This window comes from Rhinolophus sinicus, chromosome 1 (assembly GCF_057876585.1).
Source record: "Rhinolophus sinicus isolate RSI-liver-muscle chromosome 1, RSI-T2T, whole genome shotgun sequence".
Lineage (NCBI taxonomy): Eukaryota > Metazoa > Chordata > Mammalia > Chiroptera > Rhinolophidae > Rhinolophus > Rhinolophus sinicus.
In genome coordinates, this window is record NC_142501.1 from 139,393,633 (window position 1) to 139,419,322 (window position 25,690).

General features: G+C 37.7%; 1 protein-coding gene across 1 annotated transcript in view; it reads right to left on the reverse strand.

Moving 5' to 3' along the window:
• GRXCR1 (glutaredoxin and cysteine rich domain containing 1) overlaps positions 1-23,396 on the reverse strand; it is a 115,492-nt gene extending 92,096 nt beyond the window's left edge. Inside the window, exon 1 of the mRNA XM_019741005.3 lies at positions 22,882-23,396. Coding sequence (XP_019596564.1) covers positions 22,882-23,283 — 402 coding nt within the window. The 5' untranslated portion in view covers positions 23,284-23,396. The remainder of the gene's footprint in view (positions 1-22,881) is intronic.
• Positions 23,397-25,690: the final 2,294 nt, after the last annotated feature.

Below are 25,690 nucleotides of genomic sequence, written 5' to 3' on the forward strand. Positions count from 1 at the left end.
CATAAATTCTGCTTTCAGCAATGAAATTAGATTAGACTTTCATAATGCCAGGATTGCACTTTTGGAGATATATGTATAGAGAGAGAGAGCACCAAAATGATGGATACACATTTTAAGAAAGGAAAAAACTGTCTTAAATTTATGCTGATGGTAACCATTTTGAGCATCTCTTGTAATTGCAGAAGTCAAACGTGACTTGTATTCATCTTTTGTTACTGGTATATATTGAGTATTACAATTTTAATACAGATTTTTTCCTTTCTTAAAATGTGCATACATTTTTTGTCTCTCTCTCCATATATATCACACACACACAAAATTCGTGTGTCTGTAGATATATATATATACATATATACATATATACATATATACATATATATACATACATATATATATATATCTATATATATAGAGATATAGATATATATATATATGTATGTATATATATGATGCCAAATGTATTGGGAAAGCAGCAGCCTCTGAAGGCTATGTGTAAAAACAAATTACAGAAGCCATCCACCTATCCATTTTCAATTTAAGGGGATAATTCTTGGCTTTATTTCCTCTTAAACTGCCTTCTTTGACCTTAAAGCAACCACACACTATTAAAGTGAAAGACTGTAAGGAGATGGAGCATAAATTTCTATTTTCAAAGTTTTTATCAGTATATACATTAGTTCATTGAAAATCCCCATTTGAAAGTTAATATCCCTGGAGACTGAGAGTGCCCTGGATAAAGAAGTTACAAAAAGACCATGGATCTCAGAGGTTCTGGGTCAGCCCTCAGAAATGGTGACTTCCGGAATCCGAATCACTCCACACATCCTCCCCACAAAAAATAAAATCAATAAGGAGCAACAAGAAACCACACATGACCCATGTCGTCAGCATTTCTAGGCAGGTTCAAATAGTATGAGCTTCAAGTTAACCTAAAGAAATAAATGCCAAGTTACAATAGAACTCCTTTCACTATCACCAGTAGCTTTGTCCAACTGAAAGGGCCAAGTCATGACAGAGTAGCAGCAGCAAGCAAATCTACCACGCAGATTTTGGTTTCCTAAATAACATTCTGCACCAAAAGGTACCCAGGCTTTTTGAAGAAATGGTTGCTTCCTGCCTGGAATGGGCAGGAGAGGTACAAGATGAGCCTGGAACACCTTGTGCAAAAAAGTAAAGAAGTGCTCAAAAAACTGATGTGGTTTGTCAAAAAAACACCAGTGCCAGTTCCAAGGAGCTCTCACTGGCCCAAACTAGAAGATTTAGAGCATTAAAATAAATAAGGACAGTGATGGATTAAAACCCAGTGAATAAGAATACATCTATGAGTCTACATACTGATAATAGATGGATAAATAAATCTTAAAAAAAAACAAAAAACCTTCCTTACAGAAAAAATGTTGACCAATAACTATAGAAAAAAAATCATCATTTTGCAAACATAAGTCTAAAAACTGATTTGGGCAAAAATCAGTGGGTGCTTAATCTTGGGTGTAGAAGTTTGAGAGTAACAAGATATTCACATAGCCTCCAAGTATAGCCCAACACGCTATTTCTTAATTGTTCTGGGAAAGATGACTATACAGTGGAGAAATGAGATAACACCATGATAAAGTGATCAAAATTAGTTTCACTAATAGGGAGCAAAAGAACATCACATGACTTCAGATATAATACCCCCAGAAAGACACATCACTTATATAATATCCCAGTCAAAAATGTACAACCTGAATCTAATCATGAGGAAACATCAAATCACAATGTGCCAATACAAAAAATGAAGAAGGGATTCTACGAGAGTATTGCCAGATCACTTTCAGTACTGAGCTTTTATGATTCTATGAAAACAAACATGATTTTAAATAAACGTGCAATTGTTTGTTACCAACCTATAAATTGCTCTGCTCCAGTGTACCTTACCTTTATGCCAAATAATCTCCACAAATCAATAAATATCACTTTTTAGGTGTCATTTATCCAAACAAGACTCTTTTGAAAGCAAAGGTCACACAAATAATTATACCAAGACAATAATTAAACCACAATTTCCAGGAGAAATCAAGACACTCAGCCGTCTTTTTCATTTGCTGTCATTGCTGGCTATAGCTGAGTTTTGAGGTCCTTACTAAGAATCCAAAACAGCTTTCCAGTTTTATTTCCCACCACTTCCCCACATACATTCTCTGCTCCAAGTAAACTAGTTGCTTTACTGGCTCCCAAACATATTTATGTCTCTGCTAAGAGACTAACCTCCCCATTTTTTAAGGTAAGTATATCATATTTAATAGAAGTGTTATATGCCAGGCATTGTTCTAATCTCTATAAATGTATTAATTATTTAATCCTTACAATAGCCACATGAATTAAGTATAATTATTAGCTCCATTATATATGAGGCAACTAAAATTTGCCCAAGATTTTGCTAATGGGTGATATGTGACCCAGGAGTTTGAACCTCAGCGTTCTCCAGAGTCCCCGCTATAAATCACGACACATACTGCCTCATTCAAATCTTATCTGCTGCCTCGAAATCTCTTTGTCCTCCTATTCCCAGAAGATCTCAGAATCTTCTAATATCATAGCAAATACATTTTTGGCTATGTTTCCCTATTCACCTTATAATATTTCATATCACAGTGTGTTTTCCCCCTCTTTTATCATTATTCATTAAATTACGTGTTTGTCTTATCTAATTTTTGAAGGCAGAAGCCATACCTTCATTATTATTTATTTATCATTTTCATGATATAAAATGGCAAAGTATGGTTTAAGATACCTGTATCAGTATGAATAGGTAGGAATGGAGAACACATCCAGGGTTGAGACTGGAAGAATGACACGGAAAATCATGGAGTTTTAGATGCCACGTGGATTAGCTGCCTCTTTTGTTCTGCCTCACAACCAAGGCTTCAAGAAATAATTCCATCTGAGCTTCAAGTCATTTTGTAGTGATAGAAATTCACCATGAGCTTGTGCCATCTTTTGCTCTCTGCCCTGGATTTTCTCCAGCATCTCTGTGTGGGGCACTGGAAGAAGACAACTCACTTACCACATAGGTATATGCAGCTCAGGAGCATGGGAAGGGTGGGGACTACAGAGCTCTTGGGACAACCCTTAAGCAAGGGAAGAGAGTCCATAAATGTTTCTCCATGTTGTTGCTGGGTGGTGTGGATTCTGGAAGGTATTCTAGGCACTCATCAGAAAGCCCCAGCAGGATTCAGGATGGAAGGCACCTTAGCTGCCCATGGCAGTAACCAATGCACCTTTGTATCAGGTTTATTTCCTTCCCTCTTCTACATTCCTCCATCTCTCCTCCTGCCCAGAGATTACCTCTCCAATAAACCACCTATACTCACATTCTTATTTCATATTCTGCTTTTGAAAGGAACACCAGACTGAAACAAGTTTGACTTTATATGTAAATGCTATCAAGAACCGTTGGTCTGTTTTTAACAGGGGAGTAATATCTTTAGCTTTTTCAATTATAGGAGGAAAGGATAGCCAAAGGCAAGCCTGGAGGCTCGAAAATGAAATCAGAAGAGTTTCTTCATGTCTGTGGCAACATACAGTTACTAACCAAACCTAAAAAGTAAATGAATGTTTTAGTGAGAAAATAACAATAATGCCCTTAAAAAATGGCTAACCAAGTGGCACATTCTAACTGCATTTTTAGGAAAAGGAAAATATGAAAGAACTAGCTCTGGTTCCAGGATAAATGATTAAGGAATCTTCATCTTTTCTTGTTTCGATATCCTTTTCAGTTTTTTAGCTGGTAAACTACTCTCAAGGGAAGGAAAAAAGCACAAATACTAATTTGTAGGATTTACTGATTTCTGTGCTCAGCAGAAATGGTGGGAATACTCCCACCATGGCCAACTTCAAACTGCCTAGGATTTTAAAACTGTCTCACAAATTTTCTGAATATTTAATAATCCTCTCTGCATCACACCACTGCCACTTCCCACAGGAAAGGCCCCTGGCTACTCAGAATTCTGGCAACCAATGGAACTGCCTTTCACTGCTTTTTCAATGCAATGCTTTAATGAAAGATCCTAATATCCTGAATTTTGATCCCTTCCGCACTCACCACCATTCCTCCCTTGTCTCTAGGTAATGTCATTTTATGTTTCCAAGGTTTAGTGGTTACTGTGGTGTGTGCACTTTCCCCTCCCTTCCTTTACCAGTCTGGTACACTGTCTTTGGCTGTTGTGAGTGGTGGCTACTCTTTGCTCCCCCAGATGAATGGGAGCCACTTCGTCCAGGAGATCGGAGGGAGAAAGGGCACTCAATTTCTGACATTACACAGAATCTCACACTGCAGTGTGGGAGCTATAATTTATCCTACTAATTCTCCTACTAACTGTGGCAAGGCTGTGTGTGGATGAATAAACTTAATGGAAGAAGCAACTAATTCTGAATAGTGCAAGAGGAGGATTGTAGTGGGTGCTCCCAGACTTCTTTCATAATGCTGGTTGATCCACCCCCCAGCTACTGTAAATATTGGCTGCTGAAAGGTCACACTTCCCCCTTCTCTGGATAAATGTCTCAGCAGAATGGTTGATGCCTACACACACACACAAAGCCAATGGCCAATGGGAATACAAAATGCCAGCTCCTTGCTGCAAGGTGAGACCAAATCCATAGTGCGATTTGCATTGTGAATGTCCAGGCTGAAGCTGGTCCCTAGCCAAAATCACTCCTCGCTTAGCTTTCTTCCCCTGCCCTAATCTGCTTCCTTCTCCCCCTTTTCTTCTGAGACTGTTCTCTTAATAAATAACTTTACACAAGAATCCAACCTCAGGTTCTGTTTTTAGGAGACTCCACTTAAGACAAAGAAGATCTCTAGAGGAAGAGAGGAGGAAAAATAATAGAAAACATTTCAGATGGCAAGTCAAAATGATGGCCAAAATATTTGGAGACAAATATTTATACATGGTCCTTTAAATCACATTAGGATATTGTCAGCTCATATAATGTAAAACAAGTTAATATTCATCTTGCAAATTTGCTGTGAGGATTAAAGTAACAGTGGCAAGAAAGGCACCTAAAATAATTTCTGTCACATATATGCAGTCAATAAAGAGCTGCTTTTATTACTAATAGTAATTGTATTCTTTTAAATATATATTTTTTTAAAGCTAGTTTATGACTAGTGGAGTCAGAACACTGGAGTAACATTGCTGAAAGGCTTATTGAGAGAGGGTCTGCCCTGCTCTGCATGCAGAGAGCTTTTCTATCATTGTTCTCTTCAAATGTGAAATGAGTTCCACCCCACTGATTGCCAAGTCCCTGCCTGAAGATTGGCTTCCAAGGCGAGGAGTGAAGGAGGGAGCTGTGGGAATGATTGCTGTGACTCTGTAGTCACTGTGTTTTGTATTTTACTTTGTTTTTGATTTAATGTAAGCAAGCATGAGGGAGAAAAATAAAGTGATATGCAGTTTGTGGAAGTTGCTTTCTGTGTCAGATTGCTCTGCTTAGGTCAAATGTGGCATGCACCTTTTTCAAATTACACAATTAGCACCCTGCTACAGCTATCATGGAAACTAATATACTTACACTTCTACTGCTGCTAGTTAATAATCAATTGCTTAGCATCCCTAATGTCACTTGAGGTTTCTGAAGTTCTAGTGTTAGAATAATTCAATCTACCAAGTAAAAGGCTCTAAGCCTGAGAAAACATAGATAGCAGCCAGAAAACAAAAGGAATGACTACTGAAGACAAATTAAGAAAAAAAAAAAAAAAACCTGGAAAGACAGAAAACAAACAAACAAATAAAACAAGGACAGGCCAAATAAATGTGCACAGGTTATGAAATAAAATCACTATAAAAATGGTTTTGTAATTCATGTAGCATAATCCAATATGAGTTAAAAGCATAAAATAAAAATCAAGTATTATCAAAGTTCTTGGATAATGGTGTGGCAGGCACCGTTGCTTACTTATCCAAAAGCTGCTTCCAACCCCATGCTCCATGCTCTCTTTGACCACACAGGCAATACCATAAACTCACTTTCCCAGCCACTTATTATAACAAAGAATGGCCATTAGGTCCTATTCTGGCCACTGAAATGTACAAAAATACTTCCGGGAAGTTTCATAATGTTTTTTTTCCTTTCTGATAGAAGAGGCACACCTAAAAGAATGTTCTCTTTTGCCACCCCTCCCTATCTGTTTTTGATTCTGGCCTGGCTTTAAGCTATGGCAGCCATCTTGAATCCACGATTGAACATCACAAACAAGCTAAGGATGACAGACCAGAAAACCAGAACTGGGTTGTTTATCACATTAGCGAGCCACTAAACAACCTCAGCAACAGACTATTCTGAATTTCTTAAATGGTATAATAAATGTCTGTGTATTTTAAGTTACGTCTAGTAGTCTACTCTGAGGCTCATAGCAGAGCACATGCTGGATACGTACAAATAATTACCTGGATTAGTGTTGAAGAGTATTACAAATCAATCTAGGCTATTGCTAAAGAAGAAATTGGGTCTATACCTATCCAGAAAGAGCAGGCCAGGCTTTCACGATGACAGGTGCTGTAGAGGAATGCTCAGACACAAGGCACGTGGGTGGCTGGCTGAGGGTACAGGTATGGAGCCAAATGCAGCAGAGCCAGACTGCCAAGCACATGGCCAAGTAGCCACAGGAGGGTAAAACTACAGAATCCAAGACAAAGGCCCAGGTCTGAGCGGGAGCCAAGACAGGATCTCTAACAGAGGAATTAGCCTTGGAAAAACAGGTTTGTGTGGCCAGGGCTAAGCCAAATTTAGAAGCAGCAGCTGAGTATTCCCGAAGGGAAGTGAATTGCATCAATAAGCTTACAGTAAGTACCATGAGGCCTTTTAAGGAGTGGCTCAGGTCTCTCCATGAGGCCCTGGCTTTAAAAGGTGTTATATAAGGAGGAACAGAATCTCTATAAGATGTTTTGCCTCTGTCCCCCAGTAAGCTCCTGAGTACTTATATTTTATAGTAACTATGAGCTTGTCTCCCTCATAAGAAGGAATTTAGTTTCTGAGGACAGAAATCATGTTTTTTTTTCATCTTTGCACACTCATTGCCGATCAGAGTTCTTAGCAAAAATTAATTTACAATTGGGGGGTAGATAACAAAAAATATTAATAGTATTTGTTGAGCCTTTACAATGTGCCAGGCATTGTGCAAAATGCTTTATAGACAATAGTTCATTTATTTCATAGGAAATAGTTACTATCATTATCTTTACCCTACGAATGAAAAAACGGAGGTTTACAGAAAGTTAAGTATTTTTCCGCAGAATACCCAACAAGGAAATGGCATACTCTGTATCTGAAACCAGGCCATCTCCCTCCAGAGAACAGTACTCTTATCCATTAATGGGGAGGAAGTGAGCACAAACATCATTTAAGATACTTCTAGAGAATTACGATATATGTTTCTTCATCCTCTCAGAAAAGTGGGGCTTTGATTACTATAAACTTAGGTCTTCTTTTGCCCCTGGGAATAATTGATAGAGCTGTGTTTTCAAGAGCCTGGACATAAAGATGATGATGTTGAGTAGTCCGAAGAGTTGGAAGAAGTAAAAGTTGGGCCTCCTGGGGAAGGACTTATGTGAAGACCTCATGGATGGCCTATAGCATCAATACAGCGTCGTGGGGCAAAAGGTGCTGCAATAAAGATGAATCCCCTAGGATCCATGGACCAGGACTATTCTTAGGTTTTCTGGTCCCTTGCAAGCCTGTATATACTTCAGACCACAATGAATGAGCAAAGAGCCCCAATGGTGACTAATATAGAACTTCCCATCCACCCTTACAAATAGAAGCCATGAGTCACTTTTAATCTGATATGGAAAAACCAAGTAAAATGTTTTTTCCTGCAGCGGTCAGTACCTCACATTTACACATTCAACAGAAGGAAGGGAGGGAAGGAGAGAGAAAGGGACTCTGTGCAAGTCGAGTAGATGGCTACCTCATTTCCAACACAGGCTTTGGGTTTATTTAAGTTCTCACGAGCTCCCACCACCAAGTCACTTCTATGGGGGGGAGAGTTTCATTTCCAGAAATCCTTCATAGGATTATAAGAACTGTTCCTGAAACAAAGCCAACCTGTAACTGAACAACTGAGACAGGCAACACTGGCCTTAAACTAGAAAAATATATTATATCTATCTATCTATCTATCTATCTATCTATCTATGCGTGTGTGTATATATACATATATATGTATATATATATATATATATATATATATATATATGAACAGAGAAATTCCACAATTAAAGGAGGAGCCCGGGCAGCTCTGATTAATTAAGAGAATAGTGAAGCTATTTCCCAAAATTCTATTATTTAGTTTCCTGTGTGGTTAGAAAGAGAGGTAGTATCCTCAGTAAAGAATGTTTTGTTTATTTGTGTTATCCTTATAATAGATTTCCTCAGTCTTTCCTTTACAAAAAATAAAAAAATAAAAACAAAAATGCACGTAGCTCTATGTACTAGACCTACAGTTAAAAATATCAGGCACTCAGAGAGGCAAATCTTCAGCCATCAAGCTCCTGCCTTTGAATTGTGAATGAAGCTTCATGACCCTAAAAGCCAAACAATGCTGAGTATTGATTCATTTGAATCAACGTACAAAGTTTTTGCTATGACTAAAAGCTATCTGCTTCCCAGAGATGATAGTTATTGCCCTCACACTGTAGGAATTAGAATTTATGACCCTGGGAACAAATGACTCCCTTCCTGAAAAATCTTTCTGGCAGGATAAGAGTAATGTATAGTTTCCAGTCAAGATGGCAGAGTAGGTAAATGCTATGCCTGCCTCCTCCCACAACCACATCAAAATTATAACTGAACAATAGAACTACCATCATTGAGAATTACCTGAAGTCTAGCTGAACAGAAGTCCTACAACTAAGGATACACAGAAGAAGCAATCTTGAGACTGGTAGGAGGTGGGGAGATGCTTGAAAGGGCTGGCCCCACATCTGTATGTGGCAGTTAGAAATCGGGAGGGATATCTAAGCTATGGAGGCCCTCACTGAGGAGCAAGGGGTCCCTGTCCCATACCAGGCTTTCCAGTCCAGAGTTCCAATGCAGGGAAGAGAAGTCCCCACAACTTCTGGCTGTGAAAACCAGTGAAGATTATGAATAGATGAGTGAAACAGGGAGAGCGTCTGGAGTCCTGTGGGGACAGAGCCCCAGAAAGCAGTTTCCAGGTTCTCGGTCTCACGTGGAAAGGTGCTGGCTCAGGTAGTTAATGGCCATCAACTGTGATTGGATGGCCATCAGTTGTGGCTAGTTGGCCGTCAGCTGTAACCAGTGAGCCATTGGCCACTAATATAACTGCCGCAGCTACCTTGGGGAGTCGAGGGGAGTCTAGGAGAGTCGGTCGTTTGGCAGAAAAGCGGACAGCAGGTCGCATGTCGTGTGAATCCAGCCTCCACTGAGACAATAGTGGTATGACTCCCCTACATATGACTCCGTGGGTGTTCCTTTTTGGCCTAGTCACATCCTGCATTCTTATGTGGGGAGCGGGAGCAGAGACCCCGCAGGCCACCCTGCATGACAAGTCCCAAGCATTCCTTTTAAAGAGCCTGAGCAAGGACTTGTTAACTGATGGAATAACTCACTCTGAGTTCCAGCACTGGGGTAGCAGCTCAAAAGGCACCAAGGACAATGGGGAGGAACTGATGTGTCTGGCCTTAGGGCAAGGGTTGCAGGGGCAGCTTACTCCCAGACAGAAGTGCTGGCAGAAGTCATTGTTCTTTTGTTGAGTCCTCCCTCTGTACCTACCAAGGCAGGCACCATATCTGAGCCTCCATCAACCTGGCTAACACTGTTTGCCCTGCCCTGGTGATTCCCCAAGACCCTACCCCACCCAACTTGTGACGCCACCCAACCAACTTCCAGCAGCTTTTCCAGGAACAAGTAGCCTGTCTTGGCTCATGTTGTGCCTTGGCTCATGGATATACCTAAAATCTATCAAAGGATCACAAACCACAAACAAGCATCATTGGCCTCAGCATTTCACATACCTCTGACTGAGTAGCCCCACGCCCAGCAGTAGCAGAAGTCAACCTCAGTGCACAGGTTACCCCCTCCCAAGCACCTCCAAGACCAACACAAGTGACAATCATCTGCAGGTCACTGTGTAACTCATACCATGTGACCCTGGGCAGGGAACAGGCAGCAGCTGAACATGTCCTGAAACAGAGAAATTTCCAATAAGCCCCAGAAGCAACTTACCTGGTGGCCTGCTTCAGAACACACCAGAGCATCACCCAACAACCTCCACACATGACACACCCAAAGGGCAGACAGGGAAGACACCAGAGCCCCACTAAAATGAATCCAGCTCTGGAGTTTCAGCCACTGAACAACATTTCCTCTATTGTAGTCATGGCCAATCCTCACAACCAATCAGTTGGAGGGTGAATCCCTCCCACTGACATGCCACCAGCTCAACTACAACAGGAGGGCACATACAAGGGACAACACATGAAGCACCCAGCTAAGGTGACCAGGGAGACTGTGCTACTGAACCCCAGAGGACACCTACTACATAAAGCCACTCTACTAAGACCAGGTGACATAGAAGCTCTACATAATGTATAAAAACAAACGCAAGGAGGCAGCCAAAATGAGGAGACAAAGAAACATATCCCAAATAAAAGAACAGAACAAAATCTCCAGAAAAAAAATAAATAAATAAACAAAATAGAAACAAACAATCTAACAGATGCAGAGTTCAAAACACTGGTTATAAGGATGTTCAATGATTTCAGGAAAAACTTCAACAAAGAGATAGGAAGCATAAAAATGGAGATAAAAAAGCATAAAAAAGAAAAATCAGAAATGAAAAATATATTAGAGGGAATAGATTAGATGAAGCAGAGGATCTAATCAGTGATTTGGCAGATAAGGTAGAAGAAAACATCCAATCCAATCAAAACAGCAAAAAGAAAAAAGAATGAAAAATAATTAGGATAGTTTAAAGGGTCTCTGGAACAACATCAAGTGTGTGAACATTCACATCACAGGGGAACCAGAAGGAGAAGAGAGAGAGCAAGGAATCAAGGAATTGAAAACCTATTTGAAGAAATAATGACAACAAATAATTACTTCCCTAACCTGGTGAAGGAAATAGACCTATAAGCCCAGGAAGTGCAGAGAGTCCCAAACAAGATCAACCCAAAGAGACCTACACCAAGACACATCATAATCAAAATGCCAAAAGTAAAAGACAAAGAAAGAATCTTCGAAGCAGCAAGAGAAAAGCAGTTTGTTGCCTACAAGGGAACTCCCATAAGACTGTCAACTGATTTCTCAACAAATACTTTGTAGACCAGACGGGGTTGGCATGAAATATTCAAAGTAATGAAAAGCAAGGACATACAACCAAGATTACTCTACCCAACAAATCTTTCATTTAGAATCATAGGACAGATAAAGAGCTTCCCGTACAAGAAAAAGCTAAAGGAGTTCATCACTACCAAACTAGTATTACAGGAAATGTTAAATGGAGGAGAAGGAGAAGGAGAAGGAGAAGGAGAAGGAGAAGGAGAAGGAGAAGGAGAAGGAGAAGGAGAAGGAGAAGGAGAAGGAGAAGGAGAAGGAGAAGGAGAAGGAGAAGGAGAAGGAGAAGGCGAAGGCGAAGGCGAAGGCGAAGGCGAAGGCGAAGGCGAAGGCGAAGGCGAAGGCGAAGGCGAAGGCGAAGGCGAAGGCGAAGGCGAAGGCGAAGGAGAAGGAGAAGGAGAAGGAGAAGGAGAAGGAGAAGAAGAAGAAGAAGAAGAAGAAGAAGAAGAAGAAGAAGGAGATCAAAAATGTGAATAATAAAATGGCAGTAACTACATATCTATCAACAATTACTTCAAATGTAAATGGATTAAATGTTCCAATCAAAAGACATAGGCTGGCTGAATAGATAAAAAAACAATACCCTTATATATAACTGCCTAATACAGACAGAAGGTAAAGGCATGTAAAAAGACATTTCATGAAAAAGAAGAAAAAAAAATAGCTTTGGTAGAAATACCTATACCAGACAAAATAAACTTGAAAATAAAGGATATAACAAAAGACAAAAAAGGACCCAGCATTTCCACTTCTGGGTATTTATCTGAAGAAACTCAAAACATTAACTCAAAAAGACATATGCATCTGTATGTTCCTTGTAGCATCATTTTCAACAACCAGGTAATGGCAGTAACCTAAGTGTGCATCAATAGATGAATGGGTAAAGAAGGTGCGATATATATATTCTATCTTTATAATATAAGACCAGGTCTTATTTTACTATAATATAATACCCGATCTTACACAATATAAGACCGGGTATTATATTAATTTTTGTTCCAAAAGACACATCAGAGCTGATTGTCCGACTAGGTCTTATTTTCGGGGAAACACAGTGTGTGTGTGTGTGTGTGTGTGTGTGTGTGTGTGTGTGTGTGTATTTACATTTACATTTATTTATTTTATATAATGGAATATTACTCAGCCATAAAAAGAATGAAATCTTGCTGTCTACAACAACATGGATGGACCTAGAAGGTATTATGCTAAGCGAAATAAGTCAGAGAAAGATAGATACTATATATTTTTCACTTGTATGTGGAATCTAAAAGCAAAACAAAACAAAATAAACAAACAAGAAAAACAGAAACAAACACATAGATACAGAAAACATTTTGACAGTTGCCAGATGAAGGGGGGATTTGAGGAATGAGTGAAAAAGGAAAAGGGATTAAGAAATACAAACAGTAGTTATAAAATAGTCATGGGGATATAAACTACAGCATAGGGAATATAGTCAACAATGCTGTAATAACTATGTATGGTGTCAGATGGGTACTAGAGTTCTTGGAGGCTGACATTCTGTGTCACAACCACATCATTTGTCTCTCTCCTCTGTTAGAATAAGACGATTATTTTAAACTTTACTGGTTTCTAATGCTTAATGAAATACATTTGGCTCTTCATTAGGGATTTATAATTTCCTTCAATTCATTTCTTTTTACTCAATATTATTCCAAACTGATAATTTGCCATGATCCCAATTGTGTTCCACTGACTCGACAAGGTACTCACATGTAGCTAGATACAAAATCAGGATCCCAAACTATTTTGACAGCCTGGATTATCACAATAAAATTAAATTTTATTGAATGTAGAGTCCCGTACATAAATGCAGAAAGGAAATTAACAGTATTACATTAAATGAAATAAAAGATGTTTTAAAGGACTGAAACTTTTAAACTCATGAAAATTTTCACTGAGAAAAGATGTTTAAATGAGTCATTGAACCAACATCACAACATTGTGATGTGGTCACCAAAAAATTTAATTCAATCTTAAGCTACAGTCTTAGAAGTCAGTGAGAGATGGCCTTCCATCTATGCTAGTATGATCAGCTTCAGTAGGTTCAATAGTCATAGGATGGTGAGAAGACTTGAAACCTTGTCCTGCCAAAGACCCTGAATCTCTTGTCCTGAGAAATCCCCATTAAAGGCTAGAATAGGCCTTAGCAGAGACATTGTAGAGAAAACTCAGGCAGCATATGAGTGGTTGAGCACTACTTAGTAATTATGAACCCAAACTTTGGAGTCAAACATTCTGGTAGTTATATCACTTACCATTATGTGACTTTGAGCAATGTAATAAATAGCTGTGAGCTTGCATCAGTTTCCTTCTGCTGCTTAACAAACCACCCCAAATGGAGTGAAACACCACATTAAGCATTTATTGCTTACTCATGACTCTGACGGTTAGCTGGCTACCAGTTAATCTAGGCTAAGCTCTGCAGAGCTTGGCTTCAAACTGTCAGTTGGGTCCAGTTCATTCTTTGTGTCTCTTCTGGGACGAGGTAGCCTTCTGTAGTGTGTCCTTCTCTTGGTGATAGAAGAAATACAAGAGGGCAAACCCAACCATGCAAACATATTTCAAAACTCTGCATGTGCCACATCTATTACCATCCCATTATTCAAAGGAAGTCATGTGGCCAAGACTAAATCAAGGGCTGCAGAAGTGCACCCCTATCCTCAGATGGCCACAGCAAAAGGGTATCAACGTGTGATACTACTACAGGGGGGTGAAAATAGTGAAGTTGATAATTTATTTATCTCAAAGCCCTAGTTTTCTCATAGACAAAATAAGCTCACCATACCTACCCGGTGTGGTAGGCAGATTAATGGCTGCCTAAAAATGGCCGTGTCCAAATCCCTACACCTGTGAATATGCTACCTTACGTGGCAAAAGGGACTTTGCAGACATAATTCCATTAAGGATCTGTTTTATTTTTCAATTAGTTAACATACAATATTATATTCATTTCAGGTGTACCACTTAGTGGTTAAACATTTATACAACTTACTAAGTGATCACCCTGATAAGTCTAGTACCCATCTGACACCACATGAGGTATGACCAAAAACTACAGTGAATGCTGCTACCGAGTGTCATCTAGTGAAAAGGCAGGGATCTTCAATACAGGAAATGGCATGTCAAACCTTAGTAACAGGGTGTGCCAAGTTTCAACTTGCTCATTGCAGTCAGGTGGGCAGGATCTATGGCTGAGAGGTGTGTTTTAAAGTGTGGTATAAATCATCCTCCTACATGACAACTCTCCATGTCACACATCGCTCTGGTACCGCAATTTCTGTCAAATAAAAACGTTATGGTGTGTCCTCATCCACCTCATTCACTAGATCTGGCACTGTGCAACTTGTGGCTCTTCCCCAAAGTCAGCATGACCATGAAAAGTTTACCTTTTGAATCAATTCAGGACACTGAGGCAGCCATGACAGCACAATAAAAGACACATGAAAGAGGACTTCCAGAACTGCTTCAAAATGCAGCAAGAACAATGGGATAAGTGTGTTCGAAGCGAGGGAGAGTCTTCTGAGGGGCATTAATGGTAATGTGTCTTTTACTGTAATTTTTTTTAATTTAAACATTCAATGTACTTTTTAATCACACCTTGTACATAGTTATTACAACCTTACTATATATTCCTTATGCTATCGTTTACATCCCATGACTCTTTTGTCACTACCAATTTGTACTTCTGAATTCTTTCCCTTTTTCACCCATCCCTCAACCCCCTCCCATCTGGCAATCATCAAAATGTTCTATCTATGAGTTTGTTTCTGTTTTGCTTGTCCGTTTATTTTTTAGATTCCACATAAGTGAAATCATAAGGTATTTGTCTTTGTCTGACTTATTTCACTTAGCATAATACACTCTATCTCAAGATTATTAAGGATCTTGAGATACAAAGATTATCCTGGATTATTCAGGGGACCCAATGAAATCACAAAGGTCTTTGAAAGAGAGAGATGGAGGCAAGAGGGTTAGAAAAGGAGATATAACAGTAGAAACAGAGGTTAGAGTGATGCAGGACCATGAGCCAAGGAATGAGGGTATCCTCTAAAAGCTGGACAAAGCAGGGAATAGATTTTCCCGTAAAGCTGCCAGAAGGTACATCGCCCTGCTGAAACATTAATTTTAACCCCATAAGACTCTATTCAGACTTCTACCTTCTAAAACTGTAAAATAATTAATTTGGTTTGTGTAAGGCCACTAAATTTGTGGCAATTTGTTTCAACAACAATAGGAAATTAATACACTAGGTGAGTATTTTTCACTGTGCAGTCCTTCCTAAATATGGATGCAGTAGGCTTTATTTTTCACATAACCAGAATAATTTATCTGGATGCCAAAGGCCCTGCTTTTTATTTCTGCAGAAAATCATGAATCCTGTGCCATTGAAAAAGGAGCATTTACTTGGGACAGTTTGGAAGGAGTTCAGCAGAATCTTGAGACATGAAAGGGCATGACTTCTGCCAGACGTGCCACAAGGAATGTACTGGTAGCTGTGAAAGGAAGGTGCTCCTGAGAGCCATGAGAGGATATAAACCTGGCTGTACACCAAAGGCAATGTACAGGTAAGGACAACTGCTCTGACACCAGGGCGTGGTTCCAGGGCACACATGAGTGGGGCAGGTACAGCTTCTCTATGCTGACCCTGCTCTAATCCATGAAGCCCCTTCCCCCAATCCCTAGACCCACCAAATTCCCCTGAAATCACAGCCCAACCAATTCTTGTCCCTTTCCTAAGATGAACTTCATTTAGTCTCCATGGGTTTGGTACTCTGACTTTCTCCCTATTCTCTTTCCACTGACCTGTTAGAACAGACTTCCCCAGTGTCTTGTCTTCTAACAAAAACTCTCTTGTCTATCAATACCTCGACTTTCACTACTCTAACTACTTTGTGAACTAGTCAAGCTTTCAGAGTTTTCATATAACAGAGATCTTTAATTCCATACCATTAGTTACATAAAAGATCCAGAAAAATAAAAGCAACAAAGCAGCTTAATTCTATTATGACCTAGTTTTGTTGTTTAGGAATTAATAAAATAAATACTCTCATAATTTGTTCTGTTAACTGTGTGGGAGTTATATGAACAAAATGTACATCTATTTCTTCCTTCCTAAGACATAATTTGTCAGCAATTAAGTGAAATAATGAATTATTAGAAAAATTAAATTGAGAAAATGATCACAAATCTTAGTTGAATAGATTTGTATACGTCAATAAAATTCCCTTAACCAAAATTTTGTTTGACATTTTATTCGGTTTACAATTTTTTTAATTCCTTACGGGCAGTGATGATTGAGGCATTGAAATATTTATATAGTGTGTCAATTTATAGACTATTAAATATTTATACTGCTTTTATACCAAATTCAAAATAGTGAGTTTCAGAGAAAATGTCAGAAACTCTGCAAGCATGACCAGGCCACCCAACCGATGTTTGTCTAGTCCTGTAGTTGTACTGCTTTTACAAAGTTTGGAAACATCAGGTGCTAATTCTCTAATTATGTGGTAAAAATGGGCTACCAGTAAGAGTTCATTAAGCATGTCCAAGTCATTTTGTGGAACCTGGTTTTGCTCAGCATGTTGTTCTAATATCAGAATTCAGATAGATTCATAGGATGACGCTTCAAGCAATTAAAACCAAGTTCCCACAAACTGAAATGTCATGACAATACAAGGGTTCTGATGGATAGGGGAGAATGAGTGATATTCCACCTAGATATTCACTGAACTAAAGAGAGAAAATTTTAATAAGACTTATAGAACTTGGGTAAGTCAATGCTCATGGTCTAGGTCACCATTACTGAAATCTTGAGACTTGTAGGATCAAAATGAGTCATAAATTATACAGATTATCCTTCAGTTATTGGGCCCGGAGACAGAAGTAAATTAGAAAGAAAGCAAAAGAAGCCAAAGGAAGGGATGCCATAAAATTAAGGCCTAATAAGAGAAAGACAAAAAGGAGAAAAACATAAGCATTGGAAAAATGCAGAGGCTGTTAGGCCAACAAGAAAACAAGGAGAATCCTATGGCAGGGGGATATAAAACAAAGTCAAATTTTATATCTGAATTCTTCCAGGAATTGCTTGACACACTATTCACAATACACTACTAAATATTCCATGAAGGCAGGACTTGGGGTTTACTCCTCAAATTATCTAGCACAATGCCTGTTCCATAATAGATAGGCAGCAAATGGTTATTAAATGAATGACTGAAAGAATATTGAAGATAACCCACAACAGAAAAGATTGAATGGAGCAAGCTACTAACATGGCTTCACCATGCAAACTCTATTCCTGTCTAGTATAGGAAATCTCCAATCCCAAAAGAGATGAAAAAGAGGAAAATAACCACTATCTAAGAGAATTTCACTTAATTCATTAACACAAGTAATTTATTGAGGTCCTAATTAGTATGGCAAATGCTGTGACCAAGAGTAGCAAAGGGATGGTATGTGGAAGGTGGTAACAGGAATCCACCTTTTTGCAATTCTTTAACTGTACATAAAAATATATCAGTAAAAAAATATATATGTATCAGTAATACCAATTCATTTTTGGTGCTTTCCCCCATTCCTCCCCCACCTCCCACCTCTGCTTCTTGGCTGACAAGTCATCTAATTTCTTAATGTAGTTTCTTGTATCATTTGGAATTGTATCAAAAATCCTAGAGCTTCTTGCCTACTTTCTGATAGCTGAAAAGGCAATATTTCCATTAGTAGATGCTTATTTTGATAGAACATTACGTAAAAATCGCTCTAGATAAATGAGGTTTTAAATCCTACAACTTAATGTTTCATACACAGAAAAGAAGCTCTAGTTATTATTCATTGATTAATGATAGTGTCTCATAACTTACTGTGAGAAATAAATACGTCAATGCACATAAATAATAAAAGTTCCTGACATTCAGTAAATACTTAATCAATGTTTACTGCTTTGCTGTTGCTTTTCCAGAATGGTCCAAATAATCCACCAAGACCACGGAGTCATCAAAAGTATCGCCTTCTTTTCACTGAAATATTATTCTATTACTAAAGCTAGATTCAGTGAACTAGAGACAGATAATAAGTATGGCCAGAAACTTCTGTTAATATTATTTACCTTAAAGTTAGAAAACAATGCTGAGCGGCAGTCTTCCTTGAGATAATCAAGTCAGCCTCTCTTCATTGGCCACCCTTGTAATCTCATGACAATTTAATCAAATGATGTTATAGAGATGACAACTTTGGATAAATTTTAAAAATACAATTTAAAACTGAATAGAAGCTATTTTAGTTTGCCAAAAACATTCCCTAGGTGAAGACTGAACTTTCAATAAATAATGAATTAAAAAATCTGCTAACCAAATGTTGACCTTTCAAAAGACCAAATTATAGTATAACATGATATATTTAGTGCTATAAATCTTCATATTTATAATTATAGCACTTCAAAATGTAAAGATGGGAGTTTTTGATGTAGCATTATATTTTTAAAACCTAACAGAGCTAAAACAAAGAAAGGCAGAATTCTTATGTTACTAGCTTTGGGACAGATACTTGATTTCTCTGACACTCATTTATCTAAAAACAGTCATTGTAATAATTTGTCTCCTTAATTCACAAACTTTTGGGTACACTGAAGTAAAATAATGTATGTGAAAACCTTTTGCAGAATGCAAATCACTCTGCAAATGCAATAGTATTTTTATTTTATTTGTCTTGAAATGTTAGAATACGCATAAGCATACTAACCCAAGGTGTGTATGTCCATACATAGATGGAGAATATGTTTTTTAATTTGAGTTCTTAGAAAGGAGTCACCAAATTATAGTGTGATGTAATTATTTGCCTTCTTTTAATCTGTTTTTCTGTGCACAATAATTTTAAATTTTAGAGAAAAAAGGAAATTAAAATTATGGAAATTACAGTAGAAGATTATACAGAATATACAACAAAGTATACAAGTTTAAGGATAAGGTCAGAAAAGATTAATTACTGTCTGAAATTTAATCCCATAAGAATAAGTTAGAAACAATAAATAACCTTAATTATCTGCATCATTGACCCAACCTAAGAAATTTTGGAAATACACTATTGCTAAGAGCAAGGTAGGTGTGTCTCAAATCCAATCATGAAAACTGGGTGATGAGAGGTATGAGCTAAACAGTGGTTTTGTAATTTGTCTTACATGGGGTAACAGTGACTGTTTTAAAAACTAAAAAATAACAATTTCTTTCTAAAATTTTCCATAACAAAGAATAAAATCATTTATCTAGATAGAAATATCCTTACAAAAGAATTTATTTAAAACAACTAAAATATTACACTTACATTAGAGTGTACTGGTAATATTTCTGGGCCTGTTCCTAAACCAACTAACTGATAAAGTAGAATATCTTTATATATCTTTGGCTCAGGAAAGACTCTCCTGGCAATCTAACAAATCATAGATCAATACGTATCTTCTTTGTTTTCCTCATTAAATATTGAAGACATAAGAACATTAAGGAATGTGTTTATTAACTCTAGGAAACAGGATAAATTTCCCTTTTACACTCTAGGTCAATGACTGTCAAAGTTTAATGTATATAAAGCCTAAAGACCTTCTAATAAATGCATATTTCCAGGTGACTACACTGTTCTAGGTTTTCAGATTTACAAATCGGCCTCTCTTGAGCATTACATTTTTGTCATCTCTGTGAGAGCTAAAAAAGGCAAACATCTGGAACTGAGGAGCTATAATCTAGACTAATTAGAAGTCCTTCCATGATTCACCAAGGAAGCAATATACCATCGTTTACAAGCCCTCCCACCCCCACCCTGAGAATCCAGGTCACCTTTCTTTCTTTGCTTTCTGGTTCATCACTCACCTTAACAACCTTCTTTAATAGTGCACACCTCAACTACCCAGAATTCTATAGGGTAAGTTAATTAACAAATGAAATGGAAATATGTTCTAATATCCCTTTCATAGACAAATTTCTAAATAAGTGCTGTTAAGAAGCAAAAATGTTTTAAGCAAATAATTTCCGTGAGCATGCTCTGCACAGCTGAAATTTTTACATGGTACATGACAATGTTTTATGAGACAGGAATAACGGAATGGGGAACTAACAGAAAGGAACTTTTTTTACAGGGTCTTTGAAAGATTTTATTTATATTTAGTTTCCTCCCAAGTTTCAAAGTTGAGTGCTTTAAGATTTTATAACATAAAACAGAAAGAAAGACCTGACTTTCTTCAATTACAGTTCCTTGCTTCAATGAGATTGCTTGTGCGTTGGAACCTTAATCAAATATCCAAGATATGATTCCTTACTTTTTTGTCCCTGAAAGAAATTACTGTCTTACAGTTACAGCTAGTTAAATTTGCTGCTTAGTTTCTGAAGGATATGGGGAATGAAAAGAGATCTAGGACAGTCACATCTTGTCCCACACTCATGTATGGGAGTAATTCAATAGTAACTTTTGCTCTTCATGCTTGGGGCTTCTCTGATACTGCATTGTGGGGTGCCTATGGGAACCTACTCAATCATCCTAAGACATAGGCCTGAGACATTTATCACCGCTTGTGGCATACACATCCCTTAGGAAGCAGCAAGCATCCAAGTCAGCTCTCTACCTACTGCTGTGTGGTTGTATTGCACAACTCCAGGGGGTGCTGTTCACAGAGACAATGACACAAATAGAGACCCTTGAAATAGTGTGACTGGCAGCCCTGATCCAAGGCAGGAGCTCCTTTAACTTATGCTTTGTCCTGGAGAGGTCAGAGAACATTCCATAAAGATGATGATGAAATTAATGATGAGGGCCAAAATTTGTGAATACCTACAATATGCTGATTACTTTACCCACATTCTAAAGAAAGAAGAACCAGCTTGGGGAAAAAAAAAACTGATTAAATATCAAAGACTTTGAGGGACCTCTGCTAGTAACCACTGTTGTCCTTTTAAAGCACGGAAGAAATGGAATGGGGTTAAATTATTAAAACATGACAGTTTTACTGGACGCTTTTTCTCCAGAAAAGGGGGCAATTGAATTATACATAGAATTATACACATAAATATTGTAACCTAATCTAGTACTATAATTTTAACTTGGAATTTCCTCTATTTCCTATTTGCAAATTTATAGCACTATCAGAATAAAGCCACAGGGAGGAAAAGTTTTTCTCTTGTAGGTTTTGAAAAGTTAAGGTATTTACTCATAAACGATAGTTTTTGGGGAGATTTGAACAAACAAATCAAATCAAAGTACTAAAATTAGTACAGTAGTTTTGTAAATAATCCTCCAAATCACAAAGCAACTCAAATCATAACAAGCTAAATTAACCACAATGAATGCAATCATTTTAAAACTTAATTGCCACTAAAATAATCTCAACCTAGATCTCTAGAAATCTCTAGAAATCTATGCAAGATTGTTTTCAACCTAATAAAACATAGTCATCAGTTTCTGATTTTTGGTTCCCTACCCCCATCCTAATCTGTGAAATCCTTCACCAGTAAGTTTTATAAATAAAAAGAACAAACCTTTGATCTTAACTGCTTTTACCCTTTAATTGCTTTTTTCATAATCCTCAGGGTGTCATCTTTCCAAATACTTCCTTTGCAATGAAAAATAGTCAAGTACCTTTTTAAAAATCCTTTCTCCCTATCACTCCAGCAACTTTATATAATGTCAAGGCACTGAATAATTCATCACAAGATACCATTTTATTTAAATATTGGGAATAATATAAAATGGCACTACAATGAAAAATATTGGTTTGCTACCTTAATGATAGTGATTATGAATTCTATTCGTGAAATATGATGCCTGTTTTTAACAGAAAGTAATTTTACCAATGCTTCCAGGCAATTTCAAAAACTTGTCTTAACATTAGATCATTGCCAAAGGCCCAGGACCTGAATAAAACATTCCTAAATTACTGTGCAGATCTACTTCATTTTGAGGGCAATTTTTTACTATAAAATCTGGATCTCAGTCCTCACTTTTACAGAGGAGTAACTTTTTCAAGTGCCACAAATTGATGGAAAAATACACCTCAATGAAACCTGCAAACTTCTCAGGAATGGGAAAAAGTCAAAGATAGCCTTTATATCTTCGTAACATTCCAACTGAATCCAACCCCAGTGAATGCAACACTCAGTCTTTTCTGGTTTAAATGTCTATACAAGTCATGATAAATGCTAACCTTGTGTCTTAAAGATCATAAGCCAGAAATGAATGTCTAAGTTGGGCTCAGATGCTTTGAAGACTGTAATCTGTCTTTCTTCTTAGCTAAGAAATAGACACTGTTTTAGTCATTACGCACTGGAAGAAAAGACTCCTTAAATGTTAGAAATTTGGCTTTGAGAAGCCAATCTAGTTTGCAAAGTGTAATGACCCTGTTTTTAATCAATAGCTGTTGAGACAATATCTTAGATGAGAAAGTGACCCATGACGTATGCAGGAGCCATGAGTAAGAGCGGCTTGCTTTAACCTGGAGAACAGACAGGTGTTGAGATGGTAAGTTAGGACCAAAGCTCAGCGACTTACCTGTAATACGTTGGTCAAATTGTTAAAGAGAGCTTGGCCAGCACTCACTTTATATTTGACGCCCCTGACTGTGCCGTTTTTGCTTAAAATGTTGACTCTTCTTGTACCGAAACCCTTCTCACTGGCAGCTCTTGCTAACACCAGCAAGCTATCTTGGTCGTTCTCATGCTCGTCGCTTTCTGATCCTATATGGCCATTTTGCTGTTCGTCAGACTCACTTAGTCCATCTATGCCACAGATGCTGGCACATTCAGAATCCAGAGAGCCTGACGGCTGCCCATCTTCATACACTTCCTTCAGAACTCGCCCACTGTAAGATGACGCGATCCGAAACCGGACTTTCCGTGGCCTGTCATTTTCTGGTTTCGTCTCCCTTTTTAGCATGGTCACATCCAGCCACATAAACAGTTCACATAATTCAGGATCCCTTGTTATTGCACTAGTCCCACCTGCCACATAGTGATATCAGAGCTTAGTTCTCGTGACAGCAGCACTCCTATGAAACTAACATTGAAAGGAGATTCCCAAGAACCTACAGTGCATCTCTGCTATTAATAATGAATGTGTGTGTGTGCTATGGTTACCTTTAAACTAAAACCTGAAAAATGATCCCAGCCCTTAAATATTAAAGAGTCATGGTGGACTCTTTAACAGGACAAGTGCAAGAAAGTGGCATGCAATGAAATAAAAAAAATAATAAAATAAAATAAAAATAAGTATGGACAAGGAAATGAAAGACCTGAACTCTGAAGCAAATAGTGAGTGTTGAAAAGAATCTTAGGGTTAGAAATATCTCTACAGTGCATTGTCCAGAGTGGATGCCGGAGATGAAATATGGAATCAAATGTATAGGATGGGAGATGTCACAGTCTTCTCACAATGCCTATTTCTTGTCTTTCACTCTGAGTGAGCAATCTTTAAAAGGGGCAATGAACATGCTATATTTCTGTATAGAGCTATCATTATTAGTTTTTATTAAATTATCAATGAGACTTCATTTGTATTGTATAAGATGAATTTTCAACCTACCTCTTCATACACAAGTTGTTTTTCTGAAGAATAACTTTTTAACAGACTGTGAAGAGAGAGAATTTTTGCTTTGTTATTTTCCCACTTATGCTAATAGAAAGTGTTGTTCTCTTGGACAGAGGGAAAGGTTTTGGAAAGAAAACATATGGAACAATGAGGGAAGAATGGAAAATTCCCCCAAGCCAGCCAGATCAGCCAAAGCAATCCAGGTGATCAGCACTGATAAATATTATATCCAAATCACCCATGCATAGAGAAGGGTCTTCCTTATGCTGTGCTCAGTGGATTTGCTGTCATGTTGGCAGGCGCCTGAAGAATCTCCTCAGATACAGAGCCATATTGAAACTTACACTATATTGAGTGCCCCAACCTGTCTGCACCTCAGAGAGAGGATATACAGATGACTTTTACACTGCATTTTGAGTTTATTTGGTTCTTTTAATTTTTTTTTCAATTACAGTTGAGATACAATATTATATTAGTTTCAGGTATATAACACAGTGACTAGGCATTTATATAACTTACAATGTGATCACCCCAATAAACCCAGTATCCATGTGACATCATACAGTCATTACAACACTACAGGCTATATTTCCCACGCTGTGGACACGCAAGTTGCCTCCATATCTTGGCTATTGTAAACAATGCTGCAATAACATATGGATATACATGTGTCTTTGAAGTAATGTTTTGAGTTTCTTCGGATAAATACCCAAAAGTAGAACTATTGGGTCCTTTTTGTCCTTTGTTATAGACTCTCTCTTAAAGTCTATTCTGTTTGGTATATGTATTTCCACCCCAGCTTTTCATTTATGTTTGTTGGTTTCCATTTTCATGAAATACCTTTTCCCATCACTTTACTTTCAGTCTGTGTTTATTTTGATCTGAAGCAAGTCTCTTGTAGGCAGCATATGTAAGGGTTCTGTTTCCTTATCCATTCAGCCACCCTGTGTCTTTCAATTGGAGCATTTAATCCATTTACATTGAAAGTAATTGTTGATAAATATGCAGTTACTGCCATTTTATTATTCATATTTTTTATATTCCGTTTTCTTCTTCTTATAGAAATCCCTTTAACATTTCCTGTAATACTGGCTTGGTGGTGATGAATTCCTTTAGCTTTTTCTTGTTTGAAAAGGTCTTTACCTGTCCTTTGATTCTAAATGATAGCCTTACTGGGTAGAGTAATCTTAGTTGTAGGTCCTTGCTTTTCATCACTTTGAATATTTCATGCCAATCCCGTCTGACCTACAAAGTTTCTGTTGAGAAATCAACTAACGGTCTTATGGGTGCTCCCTTGCAGGTAACTAACTGTTTTCTCTTGTTTAAGATTGTCTTTTTGTCTTTCACCTTTGATATTTTAATTATGATGTGTCTTGGTGTGGGCCTCTTTGTGTTCATCTTGTTTGGGGCTTCTCTACCTCATGGATAATCAAATTGAGAATCAAACATTAGAGAATTCTATGTAATACCAAAAAAGAAGGTGGCGGGGAGAGAGAGAGAGAGCTGTATCAACTATATATGTGACAATATAAAGTGGCTTTAACTCAGCAAAGGAAAAGACTATATAGTCAAAATATATAACACGAGAATTTAAGTGAAGAAATACTTATTTGGGCAGAAGAAAAATACTAATGCAGCTTTACATCCAAATGTGCAGACCTTTTAGGATACAAAGTAGTGAGTGGAGAGGGCATGGGTATCAGCCTAATCAAGAAAAGAAGAAATCAAAGTTCTATGATTGTTACAACTGTTTTTGTTGTTGTTGTTGTTGTTC